This window comes from Haliaeetus albicilla, chromosome 19 (genome assembly GCF_947461875.1).
Source record: "Haliaeetus albicilla chromosome 19, bHalAlb1.1, whole genome shotgun sequence".
Classification (NCBI taxonomy): domain Eukaryota; kingdom Metazoa; phylum Chordata; class Aves; order Accipitriformes; family Accipitridae; genus Haliaeetus; species Haliaeetus albicilla.
In genome coordinates this window covers 5,130,892-5,148,067 of record NC_091501.1, presented here as the reverse complement: position 1 = coordinate 5,148,067, position 17,176 = coordinate 5,130,892, and the positions used below count along the sequence as shown (strand labels likewise).

General features: G+C 38.1%; 1 protein-coding gene across 3 annotated transcripts in view; it reads left to right on the top strand.

Annotated features, from left to right (window-relative positions):
* RIC8B (RIC8 guanine nucleotide exchange factor B) overlaps positions 1-15,208 on the top strand; it is a 37,142-nt gene extending 21,934 nt beyond the window's left edge. For 2 of the 3 annotated variants that reach the window (XM_069807396.1, XM_069807398.1), the window contains 6 exons: positions 1,203-1,356; positions 1,693-1,788; positions 3,972-4,116; positions 4,271-4,415; positions 6,207-6,326; positions 14,100-15,208. In XM_069807396.1, the coding sequence (XP_069663497.1) occupies positions 1,203-1,356; positions 1,693-1,788; positions 3,972-4,116; positions 4,271-4,415; positions 6,207-6,326; positions 14,100-14,211 (772 nt within the window). In that variant the 3' untranslated portion in view covers positions 14,212-15,208. The other variant, XM_069807397.1, reaches the window with a different exon arrangement.
* The last annotated feature ends 1,968 nt before the right edge of the window (positions 15,209-17,176 follow it).

Sequence of the window (17,176 nt, the reverse complement as noted above, 5' to 3'; positions counted from 1 at the left end):
GGAACAGCCACCCAGTCTGATCAGACCAAAACCAGCACATTTGTTAGAAATCCTGTTATGTTTGATTGCCTTGATTTGCTTTCTCTTTAACTAATTCTTTGTTAAAATTGTATTAATAACATAAAAACTGAGGGCAGCTCCTAAGTAGATTATTAAAAGTGTTAAATGAAGTTGTTTGAAAAGTTTTGTCTATTCTTGGAACACTTCGCCAATCCTTGAAACATCGGCGCTCATAGTTTCGGTGATAGCTTTGAAGTCTGCTTACGTAAGCCTAAATAGTTCTGTAGTATTTCTGAATATATCCATTTATAAATTTAGTTTGGCATCAGCAAGTAAATAATGACAGAATTCTAATTTTTGCAGCAACTGTGTAATTTAGCCCCCTATTCAGGAAGAGTACGAACACAAGTCTGTATAATGAGGACAGGATAGATAGCAAACTCAAGGGATGTGTACCATGCAAGAGACCCTTGCAAAGTAAGTTCCTTCTTGCTCCAGTAAAGAGGAGGGAGGGACCCTGTGGTCTAATTTTAATCACTTAATGGATATTTGGGAAGTGCTCCTCTTTGTGCTTTGTAGAATGCAAAGACTGCCCATTACTGAAAGGTAGTGCTGGTAAATAAACCTGAATCTTTTTTTAATGTGTTGAAAGACTTCTCTATTTCCTATACACTACAAGCTAAGTAAAAGTGAAAATATTTCAGGGGACCTGAAAAATTGCCACCACGCCCCACTGTTATACGAGGAGGAGATGTTTTCTATGGTGTACTTTGTCACATTAATGATGGTAATATGGATGTGTTGTAAAACGTTTTACGTTTCAAGGAGGAAAAAACTCTGACCGCTGCAAATCAATGTGAGAGTTCCCCCTGCTGTCCTGCAAGATCAGCTGCTGTAACACACTGCTGGAAGCTGTGCCTTATCTGTGGGATAGGATACTGTGGAGGCTGGAAGTAATAGTGCACTACTACAGTGTAGCTTTTGGAGCTTTTGTCTTTCTTTTTCCTTGTTTGTTCCAAGAGCCAGCACTCAGGCGGTAATGCATGCCACCTTCTTTAAAACCCAGAGAGTGGAAAATAAAGCATTGTTTGAGTTGCTGGGCCTCTTTTTGGTTGCAGTTGTACAAACAGTTTATGGTGAGTTGTACTCTGTTTTTAATTCTTTCTTTCAAAGGAATAATGAATTTTTAAAATCTGTTTCAGCAATGCAGTCAACCTCTTAAGCAATGTTCCCGTTTCTTGCTTGGATGTTCTTATTAGTCCATCATCCCAAGAGGAAACAGATATAAAATACAATGGTATGAATATGGGAGCAATTCAAATTTTACTGGATTTCATGGAGAAGAGAATAGACAAGGTATGGGCTGCAAAGATTCTTCACAAAAGGGGCATCTTTCATGACAGCAAAATGCACATACGTAAAGCTTCTTGCAAACCTTTTGGATAGTATTTAGCACAAATATGGATGTCCTTGCTTCTAGATTGTGAAACGCCTCAAAACCGAGAACAAATTTCTGTGAATATGTGAAGCATACTTGCTTGTGTGTGTGAGGATGAACATTTGGCTCTTTGTTTATATCTATGTAAAATTCATGTTTTGGCTGTCATATAGGACTTCATTGAAGGGTTCAGAGGATTTGAAAAGGAAAATTTGCTTTTAAAAATGTTTTATTTGTATTTGGTTTTATTTTAGGGAAGCAGCTATAGAGAAGGTCTGACTCCAGTTCTCAGTTTATTAACTGGATGCTGCCGAACTCACAGGAATATCAGGAAGTTTATCAAAGCTCAGGTAAGTAAAATATTCATCAAAATTTGAATATGAAGCTAGTGATAGCCAGTGAGGCTACGGGTGTCTTCATGGGTTCTGCCTGAGCTTTAGTTTGACTTCAGCAGGCAGGAGTCATTGGAATTGAAACTTGCGTATCAGCTGTTCTGTCAGAGTAGAACTGTCCCTGGACAGAGGCAAACTTCATCACTTGGTCTCTTAAAATAGCTATTTAATACAGTACAGGCTGTGGGTAGGAGAAAAAGGAAAAAAAATTTACATGCCATGGTTAAAGAACTAAAGGATCTCTGTGGCTTGGTGCTTGGGTGTTGTGTTTTCTGTTTGTTTTGCTGCTTTTCCTGAAGTCAAGTGGAGAGAAGTTAAAAGATGAGCAAGGGAGAGACAACTGAAACCAGCTGAGAAATGTTCTTTTTCCTAAGCTACGGTGATTTTTCAGGTTGCATCATAGATGCCACTCCCAGATCAAAGCTGCGCCTGAATTCATAAATGGAGTTTATAATGGAAAAGAGCATATATTTTCTGCCTCTTTCACCTATACCAGAAAAGTGTTTTTGAGGAATTTAAGAAACTTGTTCTTGCTGTTTGGTTTCGTTCGCAGCAGTTATTTCCGAGGATGCTCCTCTGATCTGTTAAGTAAAAAAAAAAAAAACTTGCGGAGCCAAATGTTCAGAAGTTAGAAAATGAAGTTGTCTGCACATTTTTACGACATCTCGGTGTCTAGATGTCAGGATATAATTGCATGCTGTCTCTTACCACAGGACCACTGCCTCATATAGTGCACAGAATAGATGGATGCTGCTAACTGCCTGACCGGATGTTTGATATTTTGAATTACCCTTATTGTTAAGTGTTGGCCTTAGGCTTTATTTGTTGTGCACTATTCAAATTCTGATCTGAAGACAGAATGATTAATTTCCTCATGGACTGTCCTATGGCACTCATCACTGTATTAGTATTAGAGTATTCTAAAAACATTAATTCATTCTTACAACACTCTGTGAAATGGCAGTCATGGTACTATCCCCATTGGGGAAAGTAAGTAGGGACAAAGTAAAATGTTTTTGTTAATTGTTTGAATACTTAGTTTGAAAAAGATGGGGTCTGTTTTTTTCAAAGCAGTCAATACTGTAATACTCATTTGTTTAAGTCTCGGTTCCCTGTGAGTCTGATTTCAGTAGTAATTGAGCAGTAATTTTGCACAGAACATGACATTTTTACGTTAGACACCTAGAAGACAAAGGACCTGCAGTTTCTTGTGGCAATTAGTGACATCTTTGGTTTCATTCTCTAGTAAAACACTGAAGATCCAGAATTCTTGCAGGAGTCTTCAGACCATTAAATATTTCACATTACATCCCAGATTTGTTTGCAGATCATATCATATCCTGTGAATGTGAAAAAATTAATGTAGGTTTTGAGTCCAAAGGCATACGCACAAGGAGGCAGAAGTTAGGTTGCAAAACCAGACATATTTCAGGCACCTCTTGCTTTTCTTGAGGGTTGAAGTTAACAATATTAATGACATTTAATGAGAAAATAGTGTGTTTGAGGAAATGTTAAATAGTGTTTTCTCCAAAATCTTTTTGAAACATAGCTTCAGCTTTTAAAAGAGTGTTTTCTGGGAGAAGTATGCGTTTCCTCTATACATGTAGAGCCAATTTTTGAAATTCATGGTAGTAGAACTTGCAATGTGACTTTATTTTCCTGCCTTTTCACTATAAGTATATTCATTGTTCTGTATAAATTACACATCATGTTAATATTGTATGCTGCCTTAAGCTGGTATTTTTAGTGCTTTTGCCAGATATTTGAGCAAAACAGAAGAAACAGAGAACACGAAGCTACTGCTGCCTCTGGGCCAACTATTTTGGGACACTCATTTGTGCTTTTAAACACCTAATAGTTGTCTTTTTTTTTTGTCTTTTTTTTTTTTTTTTTAAAAATAAGTCTGTGTTTGGGACTGAGTACTCTTCTGTCCAAAATGGCAGACCAGAGGGCCTGAATATGTTAAGAAGCAAGAGTCATTGCTAGTGCATGTAAGCATAGTTAGGTTGATTTTATTCCTTTTTTTGAAGGAGCAAAGCTTACAGTATTTTCACATTCTGTTGACCGTGTTTGTTTCTGCAAGGATTGCATGGGTATTGCCATGCATTCTATGCTGTTTTTCTGGTTTTTTGTGCTGCTAGGTACTGCCTCCATTAAGAGATGTATCAAACCGTCCAGAAGTTGGCACAACAGTGAGAAACAAGCTTGTGCGCCTTATGACACATGTTGACCTTGGAGTAAAGCAAATTGCAGCAGAATTTCTTTTTGTTCTTTGTAAAGAGAGAGGTAAAAATTACTTTTTCTTCTCCCTTTTATATAAGGTCCTGCTGTAATTAGTATACTTGCCTGTTGCTGCAACTCTTGATTCATTTAACACTATGCTGGTTTTTGTTTTATAGTTGAACATAGCTGAATAATTTTCCTGTATCTTTCTTTGCAGTTGACAGCTTGTTAAAATATACGGGCTATGGTAATGCGGCAGGATTGCTGGCAGCAAGGGGCCTGTTAGCAGGAGGAAGAGGAGATCATTGGTACTCAGATGATGAAGATACAGATACAGAAGAATACAAATCTGCAAAGCCAAAGTATAGTATTGTTTTCAGTTCTGCACATCCTGTTGCAATTTAGATGTGAAACAAAAACATTATGTTAAAACATTCTCCAGAGAGGCCAGTTTTGGAATTACACATGCTTTTATTAACTACTGTCTCCTGTTGACTTCATGGTCTAATTATTGAGAAACCAGCCTCTAATGGTCACCATCATATAGTCAGATGGCACCAGGGGAAAAAAAAAATTCACTATGAGAATGATTTAACTTCAGTCTGCATATCTATTTAAAATACAGGTGTGAGAAGACATTTTTGAGCAAATTTTAGAAAAAAATTATAGTAACAAACTTAGCAAGGATGGCTTTTGCCCCAGGTTTTCCAGGAGCTCACATGAAGTTGCCAAACAACTCACTATTGTTTCTGGGGTATATCTCTGCAACAGAGAACATAAAGGTGTCAAATGTGGCTTAAGGTTTTAAGTGCGACTTTGTAAAAAAGGAACAAACCAGTAGGTCTAGATTCAGCCAGTCAGATTGCCTGCTACTAAAATTTTCCTAAATAATTGAGTAGGTCACATAGGTAAATATGGAAGGAGCAAAATAACTTCTGTAGAAGGCATGCATCAGGAATCCAATGTATTTGTATGAAGAATTCAGTGATCATATAGAGCTCTCTCTGTTGATTTTTATTAATTATAATTGATTTGGTGTTAGAGATTTCAGTTTGTCATGTTACATCTATGATTTAATGCCATTTTAAGTGGGTTCTGAAATTGTTGATAGTGGGCATCTGAAGCATGTTATTTTTCCACTTTACTCCGTTTTCCTTGAATTACACAGACATGATTAGGTATATGATGGCGGGTTGTGGCTTATTGAAAGATTCTTACTAAGGAACATGAATGAAAGACAGGATTAAATGTATGAGAAGTTACAGGAATTATCGCTTCTATGCTAAGAAATGAACTCTAAAACAGGAGGTTTCTTTTTGTTTCTGCACTTCAGGATTTTTTCTTCTTGCTCTTTTCTCTATGCTCTTCTTTCAGAAGCCTAACATTGAGTTATATGCATATATGTAAAACTATAACATCTATTTAGTTAAAAGCTGACACTTCAGTGAAACATTCAAGACAACTGTCAGTTGATTTATGCATCTGATTTTCTGTATTGCTGTTAAATGTTTGTGATCAAACTGCTTGAAAAGATAATTTGCCCTGTAAGTGTTCTTGAAAACTACTTCTCTGCTTTTGTTACCATTTCTGTATTGCTGTTTGCTTGTTTAAACAGTGAAAATAAAACTGGCATTGTAAATTCTCAAAGTAACCTTAATTTGGTTTGAGCAAAAATCGTCATGGGAAGGGAATAGTAAACTAATTCAGAGGTTCTTCATGAATAAGAAAATGTAACTGGAACCTATCTTTTTTAAATTAAACCTGCACGGAATTAGTTTCAAACATGTATCTGCCATTCTGTTCTCCATCTATGTCATTATTACTAATGACATTGTCATTATTACTATCATTGCTCCCCTGCTTTCAAACTGCTTGTGTAGGGTTATAACATAACAAGCACTACTGGACTGTGTATTTCTGAGTAGCTAACAAAAAATTAATACAGTGAATCAACACGAAGATAGTATCATGATTCATGAGAAAAGGCTACAAATATGAAAGTTGGCTATTTATAGTAAAACCTTTCATGTGTAGTTCAGCCAGTTTTAGTCTTGGTGGTTTCTGTTAGTGTGTTCCTCTCTCCTCCTATCAATAAGATAGAAAATTTACATATTTTGATAGAAACGTAAACTGTATTGTTTTTCCACCTCCAGCATTAACCTTATCACTGGTCACTTAGAAGAACCAATGCCCAATCCGATGGATGAAATGACAGAAGAACAAAAAGAATATGAAGCTATGAAGCTTGTCAACATGTTTGATAAACTTTCCAGGTATTGTATTATTGCTGCTTTTGAGGGAGGCAGCTCATATCCTGGCTCTTTACTAAGGTCTAGTGCTTCAAAATAGTGCTATAATCAACTTCTTTGCAGGATTAGGACCACTTTAACTGCAGAGAAAAATGTTTAGCACTTCAAAGAAAAGAGTGATATGTAACAGGACTTCAGAGGAAACCTCTTTCGGAGAGGATTGGACAGAATCAGGAAGATCTGGTGGTGAGGGGACCTGCCTCCTAAGTGGATAGGCTGATAATAACAAAAAGAATTTCTCCTTTTAAAATATGGGACACAATCCAAGCCCAAGGCAAGTGTACTCATTTTCCGCAAGTCAGTGAGCAGCATCTCGTGGTAACTACTTATGTCTGCTGCTTATACGGAGAACAAATACAGTGTGAAAATAGTTGTCACCAGAAGCAATAAATTATATAATGGAGCAATTAAAAGGGAATTTACAATTAAGAATTATTGTGGATTTATGAGAATAAGTGTGGACTGGATTACAAATGAGCCTTTATAATTTGTTTTAAATGACTGGGGTAATGCCATAAAATAAAAAAGTACTTAATGTGACATAAAGGTGTATATTGTTAATACAGAAAGTTGATTTTTATTTTATAACTTTCTACACACAAAAGGGAACAGACCTGTGCTGTTGGCTATAGCTTTCTTTCTCTTTGACTCAATAATCCTGGAATTTGCTGGTTTTTCTTCCCCCATACTTGTGGCCATATTGGAGTGATTGCTTGTAGTTTGTTTTCTGCATAAGCAGAGTTTTACATTCTTGAGGAACACTTAATGTAATACTAATGTACCATTAAACTGATCTGTAGGAATTTGGGTAAATATGCAAGTGGATCATTCTTCAAACATGGGAAAACTCAGCAGCTACAAATGTGTTTGTGTTTTTTGAGAGTGTGTAGATATTCAAATAACAATATCTATTGAGAGAAATTCAGCAAACCAAGTATTTTTACATCTCTGTTAAAGATTAGGAATACAGCAAAAGATATGGGAAAATCTGGATTTTATATTAGCTGATAAAGACTGAATTATAAGCAGGGAAGGATCTTGGAACAACTGATCTGAGACTGTCAGTGAAGCAATTGGATACTTTCACGTTATTTGCATGGAAAGCAAGTGTAGTGTGTTACAGTCTTTTTAATAAACAGAAGAAAATGCAATGCACATGTAATCTTAATTGAACTGCTGTAATGACTGCTATGGAAGCTAGAGACTTAAGATGCTGAGCATTAAGGGTACCACAATAAAATGACTAAATGGTCTAAAACTTTTTTTTAAAGGAAGATTGAGACCGGAGATAAACAGAGACTGAAGACAAGTCAGTTGCTAGCGCTATAGCAGTTACACAAAAAGTCCAAATGGCCTTACTGTAGCGTAAGAGCCTTTTCAGTCTGGAGGACTGGAGGCACCTGCTGTGTTGCCTGCTCCGAACTGACAATAACTAAGCAGCTGGTGCCCTGTGTCACTACTGATCCTCTTGGCCAGTGGTATTACTTTCACCTTGGGCTTTCTGTGTCAGTTACATCCACCTGCAGTTTCTTCTATAGTACTTAGACAGCAAACTCTTCAGGGCTGGGACTCTTTTTGTTGGAAGGTTTTTGTCTGTTTGCTTTTTAGTATAGTGATTACTGTGGGACAGTGTCGTTGATGTGACCCCTTTAGGTGCTGCGATAACATGAATAAAATCACTTGACTGTTCTTCCCACCCTTTTTGTTTTACTGAAAATTGGGGGAGGAGGGAAAATGCTGGCAGGAAGGAAAAAGAAAGTAAGACCTGGTTTGGGGAGGCTGTGGGATGTTTTTAATTAATGTAATTGAGTGCAATTGTGGGTTTTGCAGATGTTAAATCAAATGGGAAGCTGCCAGTCTTGGCAGAAAGCGTTGGTAACATGCTGATAGTAGTGGGAGTCCCTTCATGTTTTTGGAATTGAACGCTTCTGCTTCCAGCTTGAGCCCTTCAGTGCTGGGCGTTTTCAGAGACCTAAATCTACCACTGGAATGCACTATTTTTCCCTTGGTTTGCAACCTACAAATTTAAACCTAAGGTTGCTTTGATAGGAGTCTTCAGTTGATTCTTGCTTTGAGGCAGACTGCTGGTGGCAGGTTTCCTACTTCTGCTGGTCTTTGTTGTTGTCACCATAGGAGGGGACATATACCTTGAACTGTAAGCAGTTTGTTTGGTGCAGTGCTTTGCTTATAAGGGGGAAGTTGGACAGGGAATGAACAGCTCCTTCTAATCTTGAACAAGTGTATGTAACTTTATCTGTGTAACTTGGACTAGAGCTTAGAGTGATGTACTGCAGAACTGGTTTGCCTAGTACGCTTGTATTGTCCCAGTAATGGAAGCTAAGCTTTAAAGAGCTAGCATGCTTCTACTGGAGAAATGTATGGGAAAAAAAAAAAAAAGTTGAAGGAGTGACAAACTTGCTTCCCTTCCTGACCGATGAGGATAATCAGGCCGGGCTGTCACTGGGGTGTTCTAGATTTGGCCTTGACTGGCTCTGTATCATTTTTGAAAAGTAACCTGATGACAGATTGAACTCAGAAAACAAATTTGCAAAACAGTACTACTTCATTGAACAGTTATAGCCTTCGTTAATGGCTGCTAACTGTTTACACTTTACCCTTGTACAGATTTTTTGAAACTATAAGTGATAAAGTGGCATTTTCTCCCTTGTTGCATAAAATGCCAGTGGATTTTTGCTCTCCAGATTTCTCTTTATTTTCAGCATTGGCATCAAAGAATTGAAACTGCTTTGAAGTGAAGTAAAGCTGATCCATGCTTTTGATCATTTCAGGTCTTACTTCCAAAGTTTTTCTGTTCTCTTAGGTTGTTGGTGTTTAGGCCTGTTCATGGGGTAATTGACCATTGACAAGGCTAAATTAAAATTAATCACCCAGTTTTGTTTTATCAAAATGTATGGAGGAAAGCTGAATATTGTTTGTGAACCCATTTCCCCCGCCCCGATATTTTAACATAGACTTGAGTTCTGCAAAAGCTTTTGTAGAAATTAATATTTTGCTCAGATTTGGCTGGATGAGATTACTTTTTAAAATCGTTAAATATATATAAAGTATAAGTGTAAATGAAGGTGAAAAATCTTGATTATTGCAGCTCTTGAGAGATGTAGATGTTACTTAGGTAGTTTGCTGGATGCCTGAACTTGGCCTTGAAGTAACTCTATGGTTTTTGTCTGCAGTAAGGGTCGATAGTATCTTGTTGATTCATTGAGAATTGTTTGGTGACTGTAAATTGGTGTCTTCTGTATGTGATGCACGTCTTTGGGCTTTGAAAAACTTCCCAGATCTACAAAAAGATTTAACTCAACCTTTTTTTTTTTTTTTTTGCAAAATATCAAGTTAGCCACCTGAATCAGTGTTGTATGATATTCTGTTTATATCATAGTTTATTGGAAATACTGTGTGTTAATTAAAATGTCTGGAAAAAATGGTAACATTTTTTCTATTGTAAATGGTAGGTAGAATTGTATATTAATTGACTAATTTAAAATGTCAGGATGCTTTTTCCAAGCCAACCTTGTATTAATAGCAAGAATCCTTTTGCTGATGATATAGTCTCCAATTATCACAGCTTGGGTTTTGTTGTACATTGAACAGAAGTCAACAAAACGAGTATGTAAGAGAACCTGTCTAAATAAGCAACCATACTCATTAAAAACACAAAATTAATCATAGGATGAATGAAGAAGGCAATGTTACATAGATTATTTTTTTCCTCCCCTTTCTAATCATAGAACAAAATAATGTTACATGAAAGGATCAGAACTATTATGTAGTACTCAATTATAAGGAGGTGAATAGGTCCCTAACATGCCATTTTATCAAAGGAGCAGACTGGTGTTTACATGATGGCTGTTTCATTACAGACACCGTCATTAATTCCATGTGTCAATACTGCCCTATAGCACATAGAGCAGACAAGAAAGAGTTACCCTTCAAAACAAGGGAATGATTTTTGAGTCGTTATCAAGCTAAATGGCAAGCAGGAAGCTAGAACTTGTATAGATACATTTGAAGGGACTCATGGGAGATCTGGAAGTGGAAGAAGAGAATGCATTTTACCAACTGTTTAATTATGGTGTGTTTCTAAGTACACTTGAATAGAATGCTTTGTTTGCATTAGAAAAATGAATGCTGCAAGAAGGTGTGTTTGAGTATATGGGAGGTCACATACAGATGTTCAAATATGTATAAATACGCACACTGTGTACTTCTGTATATCTTTGTGGATATAGAAGTATTCCCACTGCCACCTACTGGGCCAAAGCGATCTGTCTTCTGCCCTATAGGTATACTATAAACATCCAGTTTCTGGATAGTGAACTGTCTTCTGAGGCTATATGTGCCAGTTTCTGGTGCTTCCCTTGACACCTTGTATTTCACCTTAAACAGTAAGCACATTCTCAGCTAGCCCAAGTTGTCAAAGCTCGGTTGAGGTCTCTAGGCAGCCAGTGCTAAATGGGCAAATTGCTGAGGCTGGCAGAGCTGAGACCGTTCGTACCAGGTAAGGATCAGCTCTGTGGGCTCTTGTGTGGTACTGAAGTTAGCCGAGTGATGCCTCTTGCAATCCTACCCAAAATTCTGTGATTTAGCAGATAATTAGTTGCTCCAAACTTCTGAAGCTAGCTTTGTAGGCAGCCCAGATCTTTTCATCGGTTGTCTCCCTCTGTATTCTTCCCCTTTGAAAAACAGGAGTAAGCTTGTGTGGTATTAGAGCTTGCAGTTAAGTTTTCACAGTGAAAGGATGCCATGTTTTACACCATTTTAGGACTAAATTATGGTTAGGAAAAAAATAGGCTGATCCCTGCTTCTCCTCCTACTTCTTCTTTTGGTGGCCTACAATATTTCTGTCTTCATACAGTTCCGTTTTACTGGGTAGCATTTGTGTGAGGAAGGATATATGGAGTTCAGACTCCTAATGCAGAGAGAACAGCAAACTGGTAACAACCATCTTTCATACTGCTCAAGGACTTGCAAAGCAGGAAGCTCGTGCAGGAATAGAAAGGTAATTGATAAACACGCTGTTATTGTATGAAATGTGAGATCATCCTAGCTCATAGCTAAAGCCTGGAGAGGAGGAAATGCATTGGGAATGAACTTCAAATGCAATACAGCACAGTTCGTAATGGTGCACTTTGAAACGAGTACAGTGAGCTGAGAAACAGGCTTTTGGGCATTGCGAAAGACACAAATGCACGTCAGTGACTCAGACTTCTGCATTACATTGTCATGCAAAACTCGGTGCATTTATCCCCAAAACCCCCAACAAAAAACACAGACCAAAATTTGTGCATATGGATGTGTCACTGGGAGAGAAAATGTTTGTATCAAATTCTGAGTGTGTGTAGCAGGATGTAAAAGTGAAGCATGAAAGTGGAGTTGCAGAGAAAGGGCTATGTCTTTATATTTGTCAGATGATGAGATTGGATTTCTTGACAGTATTTACAGATATACGTATCCTTATGTGAGGAGAGGGAGGTCCCCACATAAGGGAACCTTGGGACCTTGTTTTCCCATGTTTCTCTTTCCCTTTTCTTGAACTGTTTCTTTATCCTTTACTAGCCATTATAATTTATTTATTACCAATAATAAATTGTAAATGACTAGTAAATGATGTGATTCTATGACTCCTGGCTGCAGTGTTAAAGTTGCAACCTAAGAGTATGCATTGTGGCTTTTAAAACAAAAATCTAGGATCCTCTCAGCTTAGAGGGCGATCAAAGGTGATTTCATTCTTTGTGGCTATCTTTTTACTTTTAGGACTTAAAAAATATGAGCAAGGACTTACTCTTCAGGTTATTCTTCTCCAAAAATAAGTGTAATAGATAATGACTGAGGCTTGACTTGAGTAAATGGTGCTGAAGAATTGTTGCAAGATTGATTGTAGATTTCAAAGGGCAATTGTTTTGTATTGTGGTGTTTAAAGTTTAAAAGCCAAAAAGGCATTAGATGTATAGGGTTTTTTCCTGTGAAAAAAGGCTTTGCTATTAGATGCAGCTCAAAAGCACTCCAGCTTTGCCTTTGGGGGGACTCCTACAGCAGGCAGGCAGGGTTCTGGTCCTGTTTGGACACTAGATCTGCAGTCTGCATTTTTTGAGCCCTCTCGAATCTGGTTTCGAGTATTCTTTTGATCTCTTCTTGCACACATCTCCAGCAGGTACTTGAAAACTTAGGAGTGCTCTCATTTGGGCAGAATCTGCATACGATAGATGGTATTGCCTGAAGGAAGAGGACTTGCTGTCAGTACTCAAGTATGGCAAACTATCTCCAGTCTGTTTAAAGATAGATCCTACTCTTACACACACACAAAGAGGAAGAATCCAGCCTGTGCTCTTTGAGTATGTTCATTACAAACCTCCTTCCCTGGGGCCCAGCTTCCCACCCAGACCTGGTTAGCCAAACCACAGCAGTGTCTCCAGGACCAGTTTCTCATGTTTTGAAACGCCGCAGGCAGTGGGATTCATGAGCTTATCACCGTAGTATCTGATTGCCACATCTGTGCAAAGAGCTGCATTTGTCTTGCTGGTCTCTGCTCTTCCTGAGCAAAAAAGACTCTTGGAGGCTTAATTTAACTGCTGTTCGACTGTACAACATCTAGTGTACGCATGCCATGTAATTCAGATGATGTCTTTCTTGCTGTTCCTATGGTTGTGTTAAGGTTAGACTGCCAGCTGTGTACAAGCAATTTTTGTCCCTTTTTTCAGCCAAGGTAGTAGTGCAGACCAGGCAGAGAGTTGGTGAAATGCCTTCGCTTCCCCATTGAGTGATGGAGTTTTATTGTCTGTGGCTCGGGAGGGTGGTATATGTGTGTTAAATTGGCAGTTTTACTGGGCTGCCTTTCAAGCAAGGGGTAAATTGACATCAAGCCTCCGCTCCTTTATTTAAGGTGACTCCTGAATATTTAGAGGTATTTTCCATTTATTTTTTTTCAGCAGAAAATCAAAATGTTATCTTTGCCCTTACAGCTTTTGCCATAATCCACATATAAATGAGGTGATAAAAAGTAAGGATTAAATAAATCTTTGCTAATACTTTTTGATTGGCTTAATCAATAATTAATCATCTCTTAGATGAGGCTGTAGCTTGTGGAGTAGATATAATTGGATTAGCTGCTGAGAGGCCTTTGGAGCTTTGAAGAGATTAAAATGGCTGTCAATCCTGTAATTAAACTGCCACAAACAAAAGCAATAGTATTAGAATCAGTCAGCTTTTTTAAAATGAATCAACAAGTACTTACACACCCCTAGTAGTGGGGTAGACAGAGTCTGTTCTCATAACTGATTTATTTCCTTCAACAAGATAAATGTGTATCAAATCATTGTTTTCATTGCCTGGACATATATTGGCCAGAATGGCAGGTGAAATTTTAGGAAGAAACGGCTGTCGGAGAACTCTTAGGAGAAAAGCTAGTTTGTGTATCTAAAACGGTGAACCTGCTCCTTGTCTTGAGCCTATTAGGCGCTGACTTTTCATGGTGTCTTTAATTGGCTAAGTAGGTTTGGCCTACATGAATGAAGTCTTTATCTGTCCTGCTCTTTCCCTCCCACCTATTTTGGAAGGTTTTTTGTTCCTCTTTCTTCAAAACAGAGGGCTTTAGCAGAAATAACTTCCTTTTAAAGGCTCATTATGTACTAAACCATATACTGTATGTGACTGTATTATACACATGTGAATTGATATGTGTGCATATGCTAATATATATTCTTTTTTTTAAATCTCTTACAGAGATGAGCTTATAAAACCAATGGGAGTGCGGCCGGATGGTACAATGGCTCCTTTGGAAGAAGCAGTCAGCCAGTACCATACCAACAAGCAAGACAGTTCAGATTCAGACTAAAGCATCACCTGCTTCACTCTCAATTCTCCTCTAATCCACACTTTTCCTTAGAGCCATGACATCTTTTATCTAGGCATTTTATCCTCACACTAGCCAGCATCACTTTAACTGTTCTATTATTGGAATATTTAAATGATTGGTCCCGTGGTGTAATGTCTGAATTTTTATTATGTCTGTTTAAAGAACATATCAATTTATTAGTTTATGATCTTTATTAATTTAAAACTAAATATATTTCAAAGGGATAAAAAGTGAAAGCCTAAAATGTAAAATAAAATACGAACACTTTAATTTTCCAGAATCCTGTTTTCTGAGCTCTGTAGGTTTTCCCATTCTTGATATTTTTTTTGTATTGTCTTGCCAGTCTCTCCCTTTATATAATTGTAATTAAAGAAGTGTGTTTAATGGCATTAGGAGCAGAGGGTGTTTAAACTTAGAAGTCTGACTGACCTTGTGAAGCTGCTTTAACTGGCATTCAGCAGTGATTTCAGAGCTACCCTTTTTAAAATCTCATTGGGTTTGTTACTGCTACACACTTCTGTGGTTAAGCTGCTGCTTAAGATTTTACCAATGTGTCAGTCACTGACTGCTGCTAAAATTACCTTTAAATTGGGAACAAGATGATGTATGTTGTATGTCCTCCGTCCCCCCCTCCCCCATTAAGACCACACAAATATACACACACATCCCCCCCCATCTTTGGTTAAGTAAAAACATCCCTATTCAAAACAGCATTCAAGTATGTACACTTAAATGTTGCCATGAATGGGAGTGGACTGAAGTGAAGTGCATGTGCAAGTGTTTTACTGAATTGGGGCCTACTTTTGGAGATTAACGGGTATGCCTCACTTGAAGGGAAGTCAAACTAATGAACAAAGAAATATTTCCTTTTAGGGAGAACTTAGGAAGCGATGGGGTAGAGTGGGAAGGAGAAGAAAGTGTCACTTTCAACTCTGTACTCTTTAAAAACAAAGATTAAAGTTTTAGGCGTGCTGCACTGCTGTTGTTGCCTCTTTGCCTGCTTGGTTTTCTTTCTTCATATGTTTGTCCCAGCATGAATTACATGAAGGATAATTCATGTCCTAGTTTGTAATTTATGGTTTTTTCTCAGAAGCATACACATGCCATTCTTGTGAACCTTTCAGGGGTTGGTGAAGGTTCTCCAGTTTGTTTCCTATGACTTGACACTGGTTCCCTGAACTAAGGAAGGTGGTGTTCAAAGACCTTGTAAAGGGAGGACTTGGTATGAAATCATGCTGTGGTTTCCCATGTGAGGAGCTTCCACGGATCTCCTTGGCCTTCCGAAAGGACACTGCTGTCTTCCTAGCCATTAAGTTTGTTTTCCCAAAGGATACGGCCCAGCCATAGCAACGCCCTTTTTTTAAAAAGAAACAAAACAAGGGAACTTAGGGACATTAATTGTATACATTTCTGTATGCTGGGACCTTTCTGAACGTTAAAATTATTGATGCTTTGGGTTATGACTTGATTTGGGCTATATTGTCTGCTGCATCCACATGGAGCATCACAATTGGCATAAGGGGAAAAGGAAGCTGGGTACATAGCAATAGCTAAAGCAAAACCCATCAATGTATTTATAATACTGTAATCATACCTATTATGTATGAATCCAAAAGGGGGACGGAGGGGTTGTCCAGGAGCAAGAAGTATGCTTAGCTGCATCGAAGCTAGGTCTCAAAAATGTAATTCTGGCTTTAGCATCATCCACTGATGACTATGAGCCCAGCCCAGGCAAGTATTATGTGCACTGCAGGTGCAAAGAATTTATGAACCCTCCCTGAGGAGCAAAACTTAACTAGCTCTGTTAATGAGGAACTGAGTCCTGTCTTGGTATCAGCTGAGGCTGTTTCTTGGGGCTGGAGAAGCAGTTATTTCAGTAATAGGCTTCTATATGGGTTGCTATAGAGAGATGATTACAGAGCGTGAAAAAAAAGCAAAATCTCAGTTTGTTGCTTTAAAAGTTGTAGAATATGCTCCTACAATTAGCTGGCTAACGAGATTAATAATAATGGGTCCAGGGACCTTGTTACAAATGGTATAGCATGAGGCTTTTGTGGTCTGGCTCCTGCCAATTGCAACAGGGCAAAAATAGCTGCAATAAACAGAGTTCTTCTGTTTAGTTTATCATGGAATATACATGCTTGAATTAGGTTTTACGGACAGGAGATGCTGCTTCAATTAAAAAGAAAAAAAATGGAGACTAGGTATAGAAGGTTCTGCCTGAATCCTCTAGCTCGAGTGATTTTCATAATTGTGTTGCCTGTAGTGCAGGTTGATGTAGATAAATTAACAACTTCCACTACTGCAGTATCCCAAAGCATCTCTTGTTCCAAGATGATAGTTTGTGGAAGGGGTGCTGCAAGATTTTTTACTTATCTTTGAAATGTAACATAGGTCCATCCTTAGCTGCACCGGCTGGAGATCTGGGAAAATCTTGGGACAAAGTTCCTCCAACACAACAGTGCATCCGCTTCCTTGTGTGCTGTATGATGTTTTCTCTTCAAAGTAACCATGTATATGTTAAGATTTCTCTTGGATAGGGAGTCTGGAGAAAAGTAAAGTATTTTGTTGTTTAAAAAAAAAAAAAACTCCCTGGAATTCTTTGTTTACTGTGTAATTAGGATTTGCTCCTGAGTTTCTTTTCAAAGCTGAACCTCCAAAATTGGAGGCTTGGGCAACTGAACCTTATTTAGACTGGCAAACTGGGCAGTGAGCCTGACCAGTTTGGGGAATGCTCTCTCTTTCCTCCCCAACAGAGCACAGAGGTGCTGCATCTGCATTTGAACAAGAGTCTGAAGTTCCCGTTCAGACGCCACCATGAGAATCTGCTGCAACCTGCAACATTTTAATACCTGGTAGTCTGAAGCCTGGAGAGCAATGAAAGGTTTGTTGCTTGTGCTAGCAGCAGCTCTGATAGAGTCAGTATATACGTATTTGACTAGTG